At 37.7% G+C, this 18,937-nt stretch overlaps 1 protein-coding gene across 6 annotated transcripts in view; it reads right to left on the bottom strand.

The window, feature by feature from the left end:
- LOC105836324 (thyrotroph embryonic factor) overlaps window positions 1–11,926 on the bottom strand; it is a 50,893-nt gene extending 38,967 nt beyond the window's left edge. For 4 of the 6 annotated variants that reach the window (XM_036288268.1, XM_036288271.1, XM_036288269.1 and 1 more), the window contains exons 1-2: window positions 11,405–11,926; window positions 3,262–3,291 (exon numbers count right to left, since the gene is read on the bottom strand). In XM_036288268.1, the coding sequence (XP_036144161.1) occupies window positions 3,262–3,291; window positions 11,405–11,762 (388 nt within the window). In that variant the 5' untranslated portion in view covers window positions 11,763–11,926. The remainder of the gene's footprint in view (window positions 1–3,261; window positions 3,292–11,404) is intronic. The other 2 variants (XM_036288270.1, XM_036288274.1) reach the window with 1 other exon arrangement.
- Between the last annotated feature and the right edge of the window lie 7,011 nt (window positions 11,927–18,937).

Below are 18,937 nucleotides of genomic sequence, written 5' to 3'. Positions count from 1 at the left end.
CGTGTACGTAAGTCAGCACGTACTCATTATCGTTTGAATTGATTGCCGGTAAGCGAAGTGTGGCCGATACGGCGTGACCGGCGTAGCGTCCGATATTCATGCATCTCGTGCAGAAACTTCTATAGTTGTATTCCTCGATGCGCTTGTGTGTTCGAATCTCATTCTCCGCATCTCGAGATAAGGATAAAAGAAAATAAAAGATAAAAAAGGATGATCTTTAAAAAAATATTAAAATTTGATGTCTGTGTTTGAAATACGTGTAAAAATCTTGTTTTATTTTATTTGTTGCCTTTTGAAATGCGCAACGCAAAAAACGCGTGACATCCCCAATTTTGTTCTCATCTCGTACGTGATATAAGAAAAGAAATGTCGGACGTATCGTTTTCTTATATATGTATAATTGACTCGCTGCAGTCTCTATCTATTTGAAATAAAACCGATTTAATTATCGCTATCGGTTTCGTCAACGATTTACGCACGTGGCGCGTTTAAGCAACGTCTGATTATTTAAGCCGCTTGGCCTTTTATCATTTTATTTGCTAATCCAATGGTCCCCGCCACGTGCTCCCGGTACATCGTCTTCAGGAAGCACGGCGGGTGTGTTGAAATTACACGCGTAGCTTTTATAATCTTTTTGACATAAATGTTCCGCGGCGCCGCTAACATCTGCTTGTCAGCTGTTAATTGAGTCGAGCTCGAAGCCGTCAGATGAATAGAAGGTTCTTCGGACACGCGTGTAAGATTCTCTGTGACGCCGAAATAGATCGCGCAATTACAAAAGTCGCGGTGCATATTTAATATAGTAACTTCACTGGAAGCGCAATTTTACAAAATATTCTTGCAAGAAAATCTTAAGATAAACTCATTTGATTAAGTATATATAATTTTTTTGAAAAGATGACAATTGTATAAATTATTTCAAACATCATTGTCTGTATTAAATTTATTTCTGAAAGATACGTAAAAAGAAAAGGTTTGCTAAAAATATATAAAAATTTAGCTGGATATTTAAAAAATGAATTTAAAAATAAATTAGATCATTAAAATAATTATGAAGGATGTTTAAGCATGATGAGCAATGTTGCAAAAAGTTTTGATATTGCAGCAACCAGAATAAACGTCTCGCACAATTATTTTTATGGTCCAGCAAAATTATTTTCAGATCTGCATCAACTAAATTTTCAGCACTACAGCAAAATCGTTCTTTCTGTGTATACTTAACTCTTCTTTTCTCTGCACGACGCTACTCAATTATCCAATGCAGTTACCGGCAATAATCAACAATCGCAAACTGTCAGTTAAAATAGTTGCACGAAGAGGAAAGTATCGGCAATAATTCTAGGAGCAATGCGATCGTCCACGCACGGAAGTCGATATTTGTGCAATAATACATCGTTTTTCTCTGCCGGGCCAGATTGACGGTGTTGTTGTTTATCTGTCACCGACACGCGTTTCATTCCGTGTTAATTTAAATTAAAACCCATTACGAAATGCATCTGCATAAGCATTATGCGATGTCGCCACGTGATATTAATTTTTCATAGGCACATAGAATGAACTATCATGAGATAACGTAATGCGCTCGTAAATTTTTTTGACCATTCCGAGGAATTGCTTTATGCAAGAGGTAGTGCATCGAAAATAGAAAGAAATGTAGTAAATATCAATACTTTTTTTATAAGTTTGTATAAGAAGTATGATCTTGCGTTTGCGTTTTAGAATTTTAACCTAAATTGTTATTCTCTTTTTAAGTTCCTTTGAAATCAAGGGCTTCTAGAGGACAATTTATATTGCATTTTAACTCTAGCAGATGTCTTCTACCGCGCAAGTCGTCTAGTAGTAAAATAAAAAATGAATCATTACTCGTCTTCGAGCGATCCTTGACACGCGAAACTTAATTCCATGCGTCAACCGCTCGTTACCTTCTCCAAGATACATCTCGTGGAATAAAATATGGAACAGTGACGTTATGATAAAGAAATTAAAAATTAATTAAAATTAAGTACTCTTATTAAAAGAGTTTAGTCGCGAAATGTTTTTTCGATGGATACCTTAAAAACAACGCAAACACACTGCACTCAACAACTAATCAATCAACCAACAATAGAAAGATTATTATCAAAAGTCAGGTACTTATACGATGGAACTAGAAACAAAGATGTACATATATCATAATTACGATAGATTTTATCTCAACTTGAATTGCCGCGACGCATTGTAGGCAAGCTATTAAAAATGGTTGAAATCGTGACAACATAGACTGTAATAATAAAATAATAAAACAGTCGAGACGCTTAGCTAAAAGCGTTTTATTTCAAAGAACAAATATATTAAAATGAATATCGCGTAATTAATATATTAAAATTCTAAAATTACGGTTATTAACATACGAACCATGGCAAAAAATAAAAACGTCGGGAGAAAATTATTTAGATAATTTCGACAAATTTTAAAACTTTGTAAGAAGCGTATATCGCTGACATTATTTTTCTCTCAAAACACGTTTTAGAAAATGTCATGAGTAAAGAACGAATAACATTTTAGAAGTGGGCAAGAAAATTTTCTTCGTACTCTCCGTAACTATCGTAACGTGAGTATATGAAGACGTGACAGGATGTGACGTTACAAGGTCGGGCGACTCTTCGTGTATCTGCCGCCTCTCTCCCACCCTTACTATTCGTATTTCTCGCGAAATATCGCGTCAATTGACTGCAACTCTATCTGCTTAATTTATCTGTCATTCTAACCGGAGATATCTGCCCTGTCTACGAATTCTTTATTTATTCACATCAATTGTACTTTTTACTTTTTGCTAAGCTTGTTTCTTAAATCATCTCGACAGGCCGACTTTACAAATCTGTACAAGTATCATTCTAGAGAAATAAGAACTGAGTAACATGTACGTGATTTTCTTGAGACGTATACTAAAGTGGTATAGATACATTTTTATCGTGTTAATTCTCATTTTTCTAAAATGGCACCTTTCTTGGAATGATTTAAAAATAATTACTAGAAATAATCGGCTATTCGTTACTTTACATAACCAAAGTCTCTATTTCCTCTATAATCTACGAAAGTATTGTGGAATGTAAGAAGCATGGACGTAACTTATAAAACGCATGCAAAAGGGAGCGACTCGTCGTATTGTCGTTTTCGATTGAGCGGAAACAAACACTTTCGCGGTGGGAATCCTTTCGTGGACCCTTCGGCAGGGGAGATATGCAAAATAAGAAAAAAAAATGATCGTCGATGGTCACTTACCCTTCAGAGAGGATGTTATCATGGGGTCACCTGAAAACGATACAATTATAGTATTGCTATTGAACGTTATGATTGAAAATGAAAGAAATAAAAAAAATCTCTAGGCAAATTTCCGCCTTTCCTCCCCCTCCCCCCCTCTTTCTCTCTCTCTCTCTCTCTCTCTCTCTCTCTCTCTCTCTCTCTCTCTCTCTTTCATTCTATACGTGCATTACATACGACATATTATATACTCGCGCGTCGAAGATCACATGGCGTCCGCGGTGCAACGAATCGCATTCTCCGGAGGTGGAGGCGAAGTAAAACAAAGCCCAATAAAGCGAGGAGGGAAGAAGAGCGGACACAAAAGGGGCCCTTTCTTTCATGGAGATTGCACGTCCGCATCGCGGTACATACGAGCGCATAGCGCGTATGCACTGTCTCTCTCTCTCTCTCTATCTATCTATCTATCTCCATCTCTTTCTACGCGTATGCGTACAGCCTCCCACTTGCGCATTATGAGCCGAGAGATAGAGTATCTCTCGCGGCAGGAACATTTTCCCGGTTTCTTTTCTGCCGCCCGGTGATCCCTGACCCCGGGGCCCTGCCCACCCGGGCCCACGCGCCCGCGGCCACTTTCCTGCTCTCGGATTCTCCACGTCACACCGCACGGCGGATTCCGCCGACCCTAAGGTCGGTGATGCCCGCAGCACCCCGCTATTCCTTCTCGGAACATTATTTAAAACAGCGAATAGAAAATGCAGGCACCGACACGGCGACAGCCACGACGGTGTCGCGCCAAGCTGCACGCGCCGCGATTATTAGCCATTCGTGATTATTAATTATTCATTAATACACCGTTGGTCTGCGCCGACAGTCTTACGGTATGAGCATCAAGGGTAATTACAGCGAAGGATGAAGGATGAAAACGTTTGATGCAACCGCACGGCCAATAACGGGTACGTTATTTATCTAAAGCGTTCTTGTACTTGTCGCAGCTGTTAGATATTCTAAGATTCTAAGGGATTCATTAGATTTCTCATATCGCATCTATTATAATTGCATCTGCGATGGAATATTATTAAAAATATAATCGACAAGTTCAACCAATATAATCGAAAGTGTATACTCGATTTTCACACATTAGTTTAATTTTATTATAATAAGTTTTATACATTAGAGTCAAGACTTTTCGTTAATTTAATTAACATTTGCTCAATGGTAAATAATAGTTGAGCTACAGTTATCCAGAAATATTGCACAGCATGCTTTTATTTAATGCAGCTGTACGATTGTAATTACATAAGAAAATAACACAGAGAAAGAGCAGTTGTGCATATACGTATATATGTATGTATGTATATGTGTATGAAACAAATTTTTATTTTTCGCTCCAAGAACTCTTTAAACTTTAACTCATCGGTTTATTCCATCTAGGAATTAACGCAATAGGTGGCGACAGTTATTGTTGCATTATCATACTTATGGACGGCTAATTATTTATTTACCAAAACTAACATAACTTACGATATATTACATCAAGTAAACTTGTTCGCTAATACGTAAACATAAATATTATTTATAAAGATTTATTCGTTTAAAACATATTATGTAGATGTATGTTTCAGTTTTTGGACGGTTTATCGTGTTTTAATTATTCTTTTATTCAATTTTTTATTAATTGTTCCGGAGGATGTTAAACCCTTTTAAAAGCACAGTACAAAGTTTAGCAATGTGGAAGTATTCGAGCTATCCAATGCCTAGGGGTATTCAATGTCCAAGCAAGCGTCGCATGTGATTAATGTCGACAGTTTAAAGTTAATGCGCGATCGTCGCATTTCTGTTAATTAGTGCGTGTTTGCGATTAACTGTGTTTCGCGAGTGTTGTGCAATCAAGAAACTGATTGTGAGAGGAGGAGGAGGAGGTCAGGAGGCATCGGCGGAGCAACCGTAGGGTGAATACTTATTCTTTACTTTCACTTACTTTCTTATTTTTACTTACGGAGTTGTTTCGTGTCTCTCTCCAAAATATATAATTATTTTATTAAGTATAAATATTAAAAAAAAAAAATATGAAGAGAAAGGTATTACGCAAACCCTTAAAATGTAACACTAAAATTAAAAAAATATTTACATATTACATGTACGTATGTGTCAAAAAATATGTAGAAATCTATGGAGGAAAATTGTTTAAATTAGATATATTATTTATCCTTCTTTCTTCTTCTCAAATTTTGTTTTTGAGGAAAATAAAATTTGCACTTGTTATGGCCTCTAGAATTAAATCTAATAAATTGATACAAGAAAACAATATACCTAAAGATTGTTTTTCAATTTGATGTCACAAGCATGAATAAAATAGAAAATATTTTGCTATTATACATATAGCATAATTAGTAAGTTATTTCATAAAACATGTGCTAATGATTATTGATATCAAATATTATAACATGTCAATTAATTTTATCTGAATCTTTTATTGCCTATTAATATATTTATTTATAACTTGATTTATAAGAATAGTTAGGGTAAATTATGGTATGATCGCCATAGGAGAAGATGGCCAATGGCTATAATTTCTCCAATAATTGTTAAATAATGTGTTGTAATTATTTTCAAAGATAATCAATATTTACTATAGTTTATGTGCGTATTCGAAATAACTATTCGAAATAACATATTGTGGATATCATATCACGTTTTTACTTTTGAATGTCTACAAACATTTTTATGTGTTCATTAAAAATTGCCACAACGTCGAATAAATTACAGTTGAGCTGTCACAATTAACGTTAGATACATAACGAATGTAAATTGTAATGTGTGATTATATTTTATTTCTTTTTCTATTTTTTAAATGAATATTATGATTATCTTTCTTTCACAGTTTAGGTAAGATGGCCCAAAAGACGACACTAATTGATAATGCATGTGTTTATATATATTTTATAAAAAAGAAAACCTATTTAAATTTGATATATCATATATTTTTTAGTGCTGATAATGAGTTAAATAGATATTAACTTAAACATTATTTTTTATAATGAACATTCATTATTAAAAATGTTTAAAAATAAAATTAAACATCTGATAATATGTGGTAATAAAACTAAATATGTAAAATTATAAGTTTTTTATTATTTTATAAATGTTAAATTCATAAAATATGAATGGCCAACCATTCTATAATACTATTGCCATCTTTTCCCTAAAAGTTGTGAAAAATCATCAATGTTTATGTTTCAATATTTTGACAATATAAAATTTTTACTAAATATTTTCTCTTTAATATCGACAATATTACACGCTTTAAGCTTCAGTAAAGTAACATACCAAACGCTATTAAAAAATAATAAAAATAAAAATGTGTTTTTTGCATTTTAAGAACCTATGGCCATCATATTCGAGTTTACCCTATACGAGCCTTAATTCATGAATTGCATCTGTATTACTATTTTGATTGCATAATTCAGAAATTTAATAAAAAATTAATTTCAATTCTCTATATTAAAATTTTCGATTCTAATTTTATTTTTAACATAGTAATTAAATAATATATACGATATATAAACGCAAGCAAACTATAAATAAGAAACTTTGCGTTCCTTTTTAGGGAACTGGATTAAAAACCAGATATTAAATTATGAGAAACGATATTTGGGCGTATGATGTTAGATTTTCGTAAAGTAAACTGAGAGATTCGCATTGGGTAAAGGTTAAACAAAATTAAATGTTAATACGAGCATGATCTTCGTTTAGCTCGTCGATTTTTCCGCTCGCATACGGTATCACCGCGATATCCGAAGTGCGTTTCCGCGCTCAAGGACGTTTGTCCAAGGCGTTCCATCTCGCTGCAACGGATAATGCAACATTTCAGGATAACCAGCGGCCGCTGTTTATTTCTAACCGACGCAGGATACAAGTCGTCGTAGTAATCGCTTTCCTTCTCCTCCTCCGTTTTAGCCTCCTGACTCTTCTACTCCCGCCGCTTCCATCATTTCTCGCGACGTCGTTACGCCCCTCGTCGTCTTGTTCACCTCTCTTAGTCCGCCTCTTTTCCGCAAACCTTCGATTCAATCTTTTTCCATATAACAAGATAGAAACTAGAAACGGCTACAATGATCACAGAAAATCTAACAATTCTTCATCCACGCGTTATGGATGAGAAAAAAAACGACAAAATCACGCTCGTTGATAATCTAATGAGCAATCCGCAACTAATTTCATTCTGATTAGTGTTAACAGGAAGGAAGCCGATTACAACGATAATAATCTTTTTTATTGTTTGTTTTTATGTACCGGTTATTAGGAATAATCCACAAAAGCATATATGCTCGCGAATACGTTCCGGATATGTTCTAGGATAAGGTAACAATTTTTTTTTCAATTCAGATATTTCATCTTTTTTTAAACGGAATTAAGAGACAAAAATACATATATAATACATAACTCGAGGCCTGATAATGTTAGATTGTAAAATATAAGCAAAAAAGTTCGGAAAAACGTTTCTTCGATTATTTAATGTAATATGATGTGCGTCAAACATTTCGTACAATTATTTTTTCATAAAAAATCATTCTGAATCTTTTAAGTTTTATTACTGCAGCTTCTCTCTGTGCAGATTCGTAAATTATAATACGGACACATGCATTTTGACTCTACATCGGAACTGTTTTCAATGCTGATGGTAAATTCTTTTCTAAATTTCTTCTCATTTTTATATCGAAACTTTTTAGATAATCTTGAGGTACTTCTCTATTACTAACAATTAGACGAAATTTGCAATTAAAGTTTCTTTTACGAAATTAAAACTTCATGTTTTTACGGAGGCATGCATTGAATCTCATTAACTTATCAATTCCGGAAAAAAACATAGTTTTTGAAAATACGAATGCCTAACATACCGCAGAATAATTAATTGTGCAAAACAAAGTATCGCTCTTTCACTAATGAATTCTCTCCCCTTGCCGCGCATGTGTCCGCCCAATCCCTGTACCACGTACTCGTTGTCTATGTGCTAAGTACACGACAGCGGAGAAACAATAATAAGTCATACGTGCGGTTTGCGCGATGTAACGCTGCGCGAGAAGTTACCGTAATTGTGTTTCTGACTGTTAGATAGATTTACGTTACTCGAAGAAACGCGTTTCCTTCAATGTCGTCTCGCTAATCAAGTGATCACTATATAATTCATCGTTGCATTGGCGCGACTCCTCACGCGGTAGCACTTTTCACTCCGTTTAATATTCTTGACGGTAGCTGTCGTTAACTATATAATTAATCATTTATCTTTCAAACGCATCTGATTCTCAATATAACTAATTAGGAATCTAAAATTATAAAGAAAAAACAAAAGTGCAATTTTAAGATTTTGAAACATATTGTTTTAATAACAAAAGTCTCTCGTTCATTATTCTATATATACATTATTTATAACTCCATAAAAATGGAATTTAATGTTTTTTAGATTAAATCCTATTTCAGATTTAATAAATTGCAATGATTGTGTATAATTGAAATACATACAGAATTAATCGATAAATTTTTACTTAATTCAGTCATCGTCGTTTTTTAAAAAAGCGTATGCGTACGTAAAAGTGCAAAACAAAGCAATGATATATAATAAAATTTTTACGATAATCGCGTACATCGCGATCCGTTTGTATAATAGAGATTTACTCTCTCCGTGCGTCTCAAAACCGATCGGACAAGGCGCAATTTGAATAACAGAGTAATATAAAAGTATACGCGAAAGAACGACATGGCGAAAAGAATCCCCCGTCCATGGAAATCGCACACGATTAGATACAGTTTCCGTGTTACGTCGCGCCGCGTGATGGACGTTGCTGTTTATTTCGATATCGGGATTACCTCGAATTTTCATGAGAGAGAAAGGAAAAAAAAGCGCCGCAACGTTATCGCGCCCGTAGCGGCTATTTCCATTTGCAGTCGCTTTTCTCGGATAAACACGGCAGTCGTCTCGGTACATTCATGCATTCTCGAAAATTTCTCCGACGATAAACTCGGGCGAATAACGCAATCCTTACATAATTGTATTTCAAAACAGAAAGATTTGAAAGAGATTGTCGCATATAAGAGTATCCTATGCGGTAAGAAAATATTACTTTACAAAATTATAAAACTCGATTGTCCCAATCATTTAAGAGGCACCGTAAAATAATTTCATTAATATTTTTTATCCCTTTTGAAATTACACACATATCAAATATTCTGGCTTCCAGGCATCGATAAGTAGTTATCCGATCCTGAATCGAAAAAGATTAAACAGATCGTAAAAGACGAAAGAAATATTTCATATTGTAGTTCATTAGATAGGCGGTAAACGGATTAATAAATATTTATATGAAACCGTCATGAATAAATAATGCACTTACGTATATATATCTGTGTATATAAATATACGAAAAGTGCGAACGCCGCATGACGGGAAACGCTAACAAAGGAGTATATGTATAATTACAGTCCGTACGTGCAATTTTAATGATGTCATTGGAATGCGTCATCTCTACAAAGAATTACATTATAACACAGTTATTCATAGCTAAGATTCTGTTCCGTTGACCATCAAACTTTACGCTACAGTTTATTAATTTCCTGTTTCTCTCGATTTATATTACAACTTGAGATTTTTGAAACTAAACATTTAATTGAAACAAATATCCGTAACAGTAACACACATTTAATTTCCATAGAAATGGAAGCTATTCAATATAGTTTTTAATGCAAAAATAATAAATCGGAGAAGAAACAGTAATAATTTAACGATAAATAAATTGAATCTACTGTATCTCGAGGTAGGAGCTATAAGGCTCCTGAAAATATTTGCTTCGCTGAGTCTGTGCCTCAATAAGTCAATTTATTTCTCTAATATATCTTTTGGTTAAACAAATCCGCAATGCGAGACGGTACAGCCGTTTGGATGGAAGCAACAGATTCCCATGAATAATTCAGCGGACTATTTACCGATGGTTGCGTGGGCAACTTCTCTTCCTCCTTGCCTTTCTGCGAGAGTTTTCGTGGAGTGGCAAATCCCTTTCATCGCGAAACGCGTTACGCAAACGTGTGTCCGGAAAAATTACGTTCGGCGTGTTCGCCATTCCGACGCCGGCGTCATGCGACGACGGAAACGTTGTCTAATTCGCGAATCTGTCAGTTACGATTTATTAACGAAGATGTAAAAGGCTCGCAAAGGTGTTTTAACACCAAAGCAGATTTTTTTCATTTTAATACAATTTTTCTACGATTTTATTTTAAGCAGCAAAGTTTTACTGCCTACTTTATTGTCGCAAAGTATAATTGCGACTGTATAAATATTGTTGCATTATTGCTTTTTTCGTGCGTTTATTACAAAAGTTAATTGACAGACTTCACACGTGCACGTCTTATGTCGCGTGATACGTTTTCCCCGCTTGCAGCTATAAGGCTTTCATTATTATAATCGCTTGCTATCGCGTTTAGAAAATTGGATCATCTTGATCTTGAGTAACACCATCGGTAGGAAGTCGGTATAAGAATGCAATGTCGCGAAGTGTCGGTAGAAGTAACGAGTAAATATTATTTTCAATTAAGTCCCACTCACTGTGGCAATATAGAATGCCACAGAATCTTTTTCATCGCTTTTATCATTCTTCATGTTATTCATCAAGAGATGTTATTATGAAGCACGCAGCGAAGAAACGCGAACCTCTTGGGTATAACGTAGCCAAAGTTCATAAGAGGATATGGTATAATTGAGATGCTATTTAGCGTCGAGCGGACCAACTCGAAACGATGAGGTACATTAATTTTTTTTTTATAAGATCGATCCATTTGGTGATTGATATCGCGTGACGTTCAATCGGAGTACTTACATAATTTCACGTCCGGGAAATTCTCCCCGGAGAAGAGGGACAATTTGGAATACCCAAGAGAAGAAAATGAGAAAGGAGAAAATTTCCGAGAAAGAAATACGATCAAATCAGTATATCAAATCAGTGATTCATAACAAGATATAATCGTTAACAGAAGCCACGTTTGTTCAAGGTATAATTAAGTGGTAAACTGTTGTAAGGTTTGCGCATTAATTTACACAAAATTGCAGTGGTTTTTTTTTAAATTCATTACGAAATGAATTGATATCGTCAAAATTGAATTGCGAATTGGATACCTGATCCCTCATAAGGAATGGTTCTCCTGACGCCGCCCTGTCCTTTAATAGGATGAAGGTGCTGCTGTTGGTCCAGAGGCGGTGGTTGGGCGGTTTGCAGCTGCAGATGATGCTGCTGCTGCTGCTGGGAGGATGAATAGTGGGTGGAAGCATTTGTCGCGACGGAGGCGCTTTCCGGTAGCTGCTGATACTGGCTACTCTGATACTGACGGGGATGATGCGGATGATGATGGTGAGGGTGCGGATGCGAATACGGCGTGCACCAGGTGTAGCATTGCTGCCAAGAGGTGGCCGCATCCGCACCGGTCAACCCCTCGCCATCCTCGTTCCCCATTCGCGTCCAACCGCAGGAATCCATTCTGGATTCGATCGTAGCTTTTCTTTTCTTATCGGATGTGCTGTATGATATATATATTGGGTCTGAATAGTTTTCGCACAATCACTTGCTATTCAAAACAGAATTGACACCATGCCTGACTTCGACTTGCGCTCAATAGTTCGCTATTGTTTCGTCAAACTCTATTAAATCAATATCCGTTAATTACGATGCTCGTCATTTACACACTTTCCGAAATTATGGAATTTTTTTTTGTTGATTGAATCAAGTATATCTACCTCTTTTATTTATTTGTCCAGTTTTGCACTGACGTTGCAAAAGTTAATTTTCAGTGAGTTCACATTATAAAATAATTCGTTCATGATTTTATAACAGCGATTTAATTCGTTATGCCGATTCCGAAGTCTCGTTACGATGCATTTATAATGTTTTAAAGTTCATCAGTCAGAAATCAGCGAATGCATTGTATTTGGTTTGTTTATTATTTTGCATTTTACAGATTATCACTGGAATTTTTGTTGAATCCTATAGACAATGCACAGAAATTTATGGGCCGAAAAAATTCTTTCGTGTAAATAGTCATACAAATGTACTCTCCGTAATATTTCATCCGATTTCGCGAACAATAGCAAAATATAAACATATTTGAATGAATTAAATAGTTATCTTTAAAAAATTTCTCGTCCATTTGATACAATATATCAAAAAAGCTAGGAGAGCAAAATTTTATATTTGCATAGTTTTTTCTCGTTTACAGCTCAAAAAAATTTGTTCACTAGTCAACATTTTTTAGTATTCTGTTTATTAATTTCGGAAAGAAAGGCAGGAAGGAAGGAAAAACGAAAGGAAGAAAAATAAACAACGTAAGAATAATTAATTAATTAGTGAAATATTATCTTTGTTTTTAAATTAGACGTGTTTACATTGTATTATATAAATAATAATATCTAAGAAATGTGATAATGCGAAATTTAGAAAATTGATTAGCACTCGAAACATATAAAGCGAAAGTTTGAAAGTATTTCATGTCGATCGCTAATCTCTTTCTTTTTTAATATGCATATGATAGTAGTTGAAAAGTTACATCACAGTGATGAAGCAAGCGAGGTAAAGCATATCAAACATACATATCGTTGATTTATTTTATGTCAACGAAGTCTATAAAAATTATGAACATTAGTTATTAAGGACACCCCGTAACACTGTATCACGTGAAATCATATGAGTCTTATATTCATATTTCGCATACATTTCACATCTCGTGTTAAAAGGAAAAAGAAAAACTGTATCTTCAAGATGAGGAAATGAAAGCATTTATTGTGCTTCGGAACTTTTGTGCTATTGCGTGATTGAATACGAAGAAATCGGATGTATTACGGGCGAGTGCGACTATGAGTAAGTAAAATCACAGAAAATCATGATAACGAGAGAGCAAGAGTTACGTTCCGCCGTAACTGTCGATTATCTCCACGAAAATTAAGAGAAGCTTCCGCTGCGACCGATCTCGTTCGATGATCCGCAAGCGCGGTTTAAAATCGTCGCGTCTTCAAATTATCGAAATCCATCGATCGTCACTCTCGCATCACAGACCGAATCAGCGAGATCGCAATCACGATCTCGGGGAGCCAGAGGTAAACGCACCATACTGCCGTGGCGCATCCTCTCGGTGTGAATCGACGGATTTACGGGCGCGGACGTATTCGATCGGTTTCGAGGACTCGGTTCACGAGGATCGTCGATGCAATTTCGTGCGCACGTAACCCGAAGAGACTCGGCGATGACTGAGACGAGCGGAAGCTTCTCCTCCGCCTCGAAACGAAAGAGGGTTGAGGGCACGAGGCGCGCCGGCAGCCGCTGTCGGGGGATGTGCCCGGGTCCACGTGCATCGGCAGGCACGTTTCTCAGTCACGTGTTCGCCCACAACCCCCCCCCCCCCGCTCGGCCGTTTATTTCTGGAAACACTCCGGTATTAATTCCGAGCCGGCAAATGAATACAGGTGAACGTTAAACGTACCAGGAATAGGAGCTCGTTTTATTCTTCGGCACTGGTTCTCGAAATCACAATCGCGACAGACGCGACAATGTCTCTTTTAATAGTCAAATACGTTTTTTTTTTTTTTTTTTCTAGATATTTTGAAACCCACAGATTATACGTAATAATATTAAGCAAGAAGAATTTTCAGAGATAACTTCGTCACACAATTCTGCCGCGGTCATTGATAGGCGATGCAACGGAAGTAGACGTCATCGGATTGCTCACATACGTACACAGAAAATGTGTTCGCATACTTCCATTTATGTAAAAGTCTGCAACGCGCAACCATAACATTGCGTAACGTATCGGTGTACTGATAATCCACGCATGAGATTACTTTGATACATTGGCATTTTATCGCCGGACACGTTGAGTTGTCGCAGGTCAGGTCATTTCAGGTCAATGTACTCGTAAGTTCGTCCATGCACACATACGCTGTCCCCTCGGAATTTCTCCCGCTTCCGTAACCTCTCCTTATTCTTTTCACCTGACATTGCATTTGCATCGCGCGCGCACTAGCGTCGGGCCAACTCATAGATAAGTATCGTACGCGCATTCAGCGGTCATTAATAAACATCGAGTAGAATACAGGGTACGCGCAAATGCGTATGTATCGAGTTCCAACGATGATTCTCGATCAATTCGGAATCGTCGTCAGCATGCTCTGAGTTATGAGCAATTAACGCAAAATGTTTTCTCTTATAATTAATTCACTCTCCTGCATGAATAGAATCTCAACTTAAAGATGTTACTGAATTTTCACTTAGGTGTTAATTCAAGTGTAGTATAGTTTTTTTTTTAATTAAAATTTTGATAATTTAAAATAATATTTAGTAAAAACTTTTATAATGAAATAGTATTAGTTCAGTTATTCTAATAACTCGCTATGAAATGGAAGTTTTAAAAAATTCTTGATTGCGCGAGTAAATTTTGATACAAAGTTAGTATTAACGGCAGAAAAATATGAATACCATTCTTAATTTATTATGATTAGTACTCTCTAAATTTCTTAGAGTGAAATATTATAATGAGATATTATAATAGTAGTACCAAAGATTAAAGGTAAGGTTTTTTCGTGACAATAAAATTGATCGAATCGGAGATTCATAATTTTTATCGGAAATTTATAATTCATTTATATCAACTTTTATTAAACGTGGCGTGCATTGTCTTTATTTATTTCTCTCTTCGAAGATCTTGAAATCCCTACAATGAGCTCTGTCGGCTCCATTCGAATTCAGCGTTAAATACGCGGTGTTTATTACGAGCTGTCTGAACCGTTAGGTTAACGAGTATTCTTCTTCTCTTCCACAACAAACTCGATCCATCAACTGCAGCAAGCGCCGAGCTACCTATGGACGTCGCGCGCACATCCCTTTGTATTTTACGGTCGAGCGACGATCGTATCCCGGCAGACGTTGATGCTTAGACTCGGTGATCGGCGTGGGCCGACTCCGACTCTGTCGTGCGTGATGCCGCATTTGTTTCTTCTCCGATCGATGATTGAGGCGGATGAGTCCGGAGTGGGCCATCGCCTGCCGTGCGACAGATAAAAGCCACCCTCGGCCATCCTATGCGGACGGAACGATTAAAATATAAATTGATCTGGAGATTCCCTATAAGAGAGAGAGAGAGAAAGGCCCGTCCGACTCTACCACGCATGAGGTAATTCTCTTCTTGTCGCTTCTTCGCGCCGAACAATTCGCCTTTGCATCGCAACTTATCTCGCGTACTCAAACAGAAACTTAGATTCGGTTGTTAGATCTTACAGAAGAATTAGTAGATGCATGGTTGTGAACGCGACAGGAAACTTTCCTAATTTAAAGTCCATCGCAGAGTGAGATTAAGAGTAATTCTTTAAAAAAGTTGACACACATACAAATATACGTATACACATATACGAGGATCGACATTGCAAAAATTGTAATAGTGCACGGGGAGAATTTTCTCTTAAAATTTACCTTCAAAATCTGGTAATTGTAGGATAATGTGTTAACTCGAGGAATTTTACTATACTTTTTAGTAAAATTTACTAAAAGTATAGTTTTACTAAAGAGTATGGTAAAATTCCTCGAGGTCGCACATCCTACGATTACCAGATTTCGAGGGTGAACTTTAAGAGAAAATTCTCTCCGTGTGCGACAAGATTTTCGCCCGTTATTTTACAATGTAATAATTGCGCAACACCATATCTAAATTGCAACTAATAGTTATGGAGCGTAGGTACCTGCCACCCTCACCCCCTTCGCGCGTTTACCCCATACTTAACGATCCCCAACTAGTTGTCGCGCCACCCGCGAAGCCACCCTCAGCAGCAGAAATTCCCGTCGCGATAGCTACCCGCTCACGTGTTGCGCCACGTGAATCGCGCTGCATCTAATAAGAACGCACGTGGGCGACCGTTTCCGATCCTCCATGCGCTACATCATCCCGGGTATCTTTGTGTTATTGGAGGTCACGTTTCATTTATATCGCGTTTCCAATTTTCAAAAGGCAGGATTGTTTCCGTGAAAGAGAAAAAATCGACCCCCCCCCCCAGAGAAAAGGGGAGAGAAAAAGGAGGGAGGATCTTGCCGCAAAGTTCCGAGCGCGAAAGCGCGCGGCAATCTCGGCGCGGACGCGCCTGGAAGCATCCGCGTCCGGCTCGACAATACCGAAGGTCGCGTCGTATCGCAAGCGTAACGTGATAATTGCCCTTTTAATCGACACGTGGAAACGACTACTTCTCACGATAAATGCAAACGCGATAAAGAATGTTACATTAAAAAAGATCGATCGAATTTATCAGACAAACTCACAAAAACAAAAAAACAAGAAATACAGTAATTGTTACGAGTCCAAAAAAATGGCATAAAAAATAGTTATTCCCGAGATTAGGATTATCCGTGATTAATTATCAAGATCATCTCTCGTTCGTTGGCACGATTCACGTTGACGTGCTTGTCGGACGAATTTTCATCGGGCGTATCCACCCAGTCCGCACCTCGCGGTTAATCTTTCCATCTGACGTGCGGTTAAGAAGAAGAAAAAAAAAAGAAAGAAAATTTCCGTTCGCACGCACGGCAATATAGATAGAGATGTGCGAACAAAGCTCGCGCGCGGTTCGAGCGTGAAAAACAGATTTCTAGTTCCGCGAAGCGTTAAAGGCTGGGAGACTGACGATCTTATGTATACGCCGTACCAAACGAATCGTGAAGCTGCGCGCGCGCGCGCGCCTTTCGCTTCCGGTTCACCGATCTCTCCACATTCGTTAAGCCACCTTCTTGGTCCCCCGGACCGGCGTCGAGCCCGACATTTATGCGGCCGAGAGGCACTTTCGCTCGGCCGCGTCCCGAGCCCACTCGGCTCGCCTCTCGATATTATGGATTCATCCTTACGGCGATAATAATAACAACGTCGTAAGAGGCGCGCGATGATTACGCTCTGAATCTTCGCGCGCGCGCCGTCTCGCTGATATTAATGAGCATCGAACCCTCTCCAAGAATTTTCCCCCAATTTCTGAAAGAAGAGAAAGCGCGGGTCGCGACGTTCGTACGGATAATTATACTTCATTATCGCGTTTATTAATATCGCTGCCGCGAGATTCTTCCTGTGTCCGCTAATTCTCGCAAGGTTCGCGCAACACTTTTCGGGAGTCTTGGAGATCGCTTATGATTCCCGCGAGGATGTGATAATATCTTTTTTTTCTCTCTCTCTCTCCCTCTCTCTTTCTGGAAACTGCTGTGTTCCAATACGGTCGTTATGATTTTGTCGCAAAAAATCCGTCCAGGAAGTGACGGTACGATTATGGTAAAGATTTTTGCCTGTCCACGGGCGACACATTCGTTATTCGTGATCTCCGCTCCGAAACGGTGTTTACAAAGTCTACGGTAATCAGAAATTCATGGCTTCCTCCTTTTCATTCATAGGCAGCGCAATCATTTTCCCTCGCGGAGCTGATTATTCAGTAAGTTCTCCTTGACCGTCCCGATTGTTCCCCCGTGCACACTCTCGCGTGCCGCAAGGTCGAAAATGCTAACAATGGGCACACGTTAACGGCGTGCACTTATCCACGTGCGCCGTGAGATAGTAAATATATTTCGTATACACTTGGTAAATTAAATATCTGTCACTCTTGTCACAGTTTCGCGTACCTGCGTATCTCGCGCGCGCGCGCGGGCGGCACGGCCACTTACGAGCATTTATTGTAATTACTATATCTCCGGGACGTACTTGAAGAGCGCACGCTCAATTTACTTTTCTAATCGTTGTATCTATATCGGATATGTATGTTACACTTTTGCTCACTCAAAACTCTCGAAACGAAATTTCAATAAATGATATCACAAGAGCGACAACTGTACGAGCAGCGCGCAGATACGATAAAACTTTTGTTAGAACTAGTTTCCATCGCTATTGAGCACATAACATTGATACACCGGCAGTAATCATCATTTGCACGGGAACGTGCATGCGTGTGTGTGTGTGTGTGTGTGTCGCGTGTGACAAACGTGCGGCATACAGCACACCGACGGTCAGCAGCGCTCGTGTGTGCGATTCGTATGTCCGGTGCCCTTGCACGCGCAGGTGAATGCTTGGGGAACGCATATATGTATATCGTCTCTCTCTCTGGCAATTTATAGATAATTTCCTGTCATTTTTCTTCTTATCCACCTCGACGTCCGCTGAGAAAGACCATTGTCACGACCTCTCGTTGCTGCATGCATCCGTCAGTTGTCCCTCGCGGTGTCCGAATGCGTAAAATTTTTATTTGTATTATTCTTATCGGCTATTTAAATATCCATTATCGAAACGAGTAGATGAAGTTGCAGGATAGAGCTATCAGACTCGGGCATTGTCGATTTCTACGTTATCGTTGCGAGCTTGGTCAATGACGAACTTTTGGCGAAACCAATTCCCTTGAAATAGTACCAGATGCCAGCAGAGTTCATACGTGATACGTGCTGCACTCTACAGGAACTCACTCTAACGCGACTTACCGAAGGCTCTCCGTCACTCATTTCTAATCAAAATTTAATTTTTTTACGTCAACTCGAACGAAATTGTTTAACAAATCTGTTAAAAATTATTTAATATAGATCTATAAACGAAATAGTGATTTTTATATACTTTTTTTTTTTCATACAAAAATTCTTGGAATTGGCTTTCATTTTTTAACGAA

This window comes from Monomorium pharaonis, chromosome 6 (genome assembly GCF_013373865.1).
Source record: "Monomorium pharaonis isolate MP-MQ-018 chromosome 6, ASM1337386v2, whole genome shotgun sequence".
NCBI classification, from domain to species: Eukaryota; Metazoa; Arthropoda; class Insecta; order Hymenoptera; family Formicidae; genus Monomorium; species Monomorium pharaonis.
This window is presented reverse-complemented; position numbering and strand designations above follow the sequence as displayed.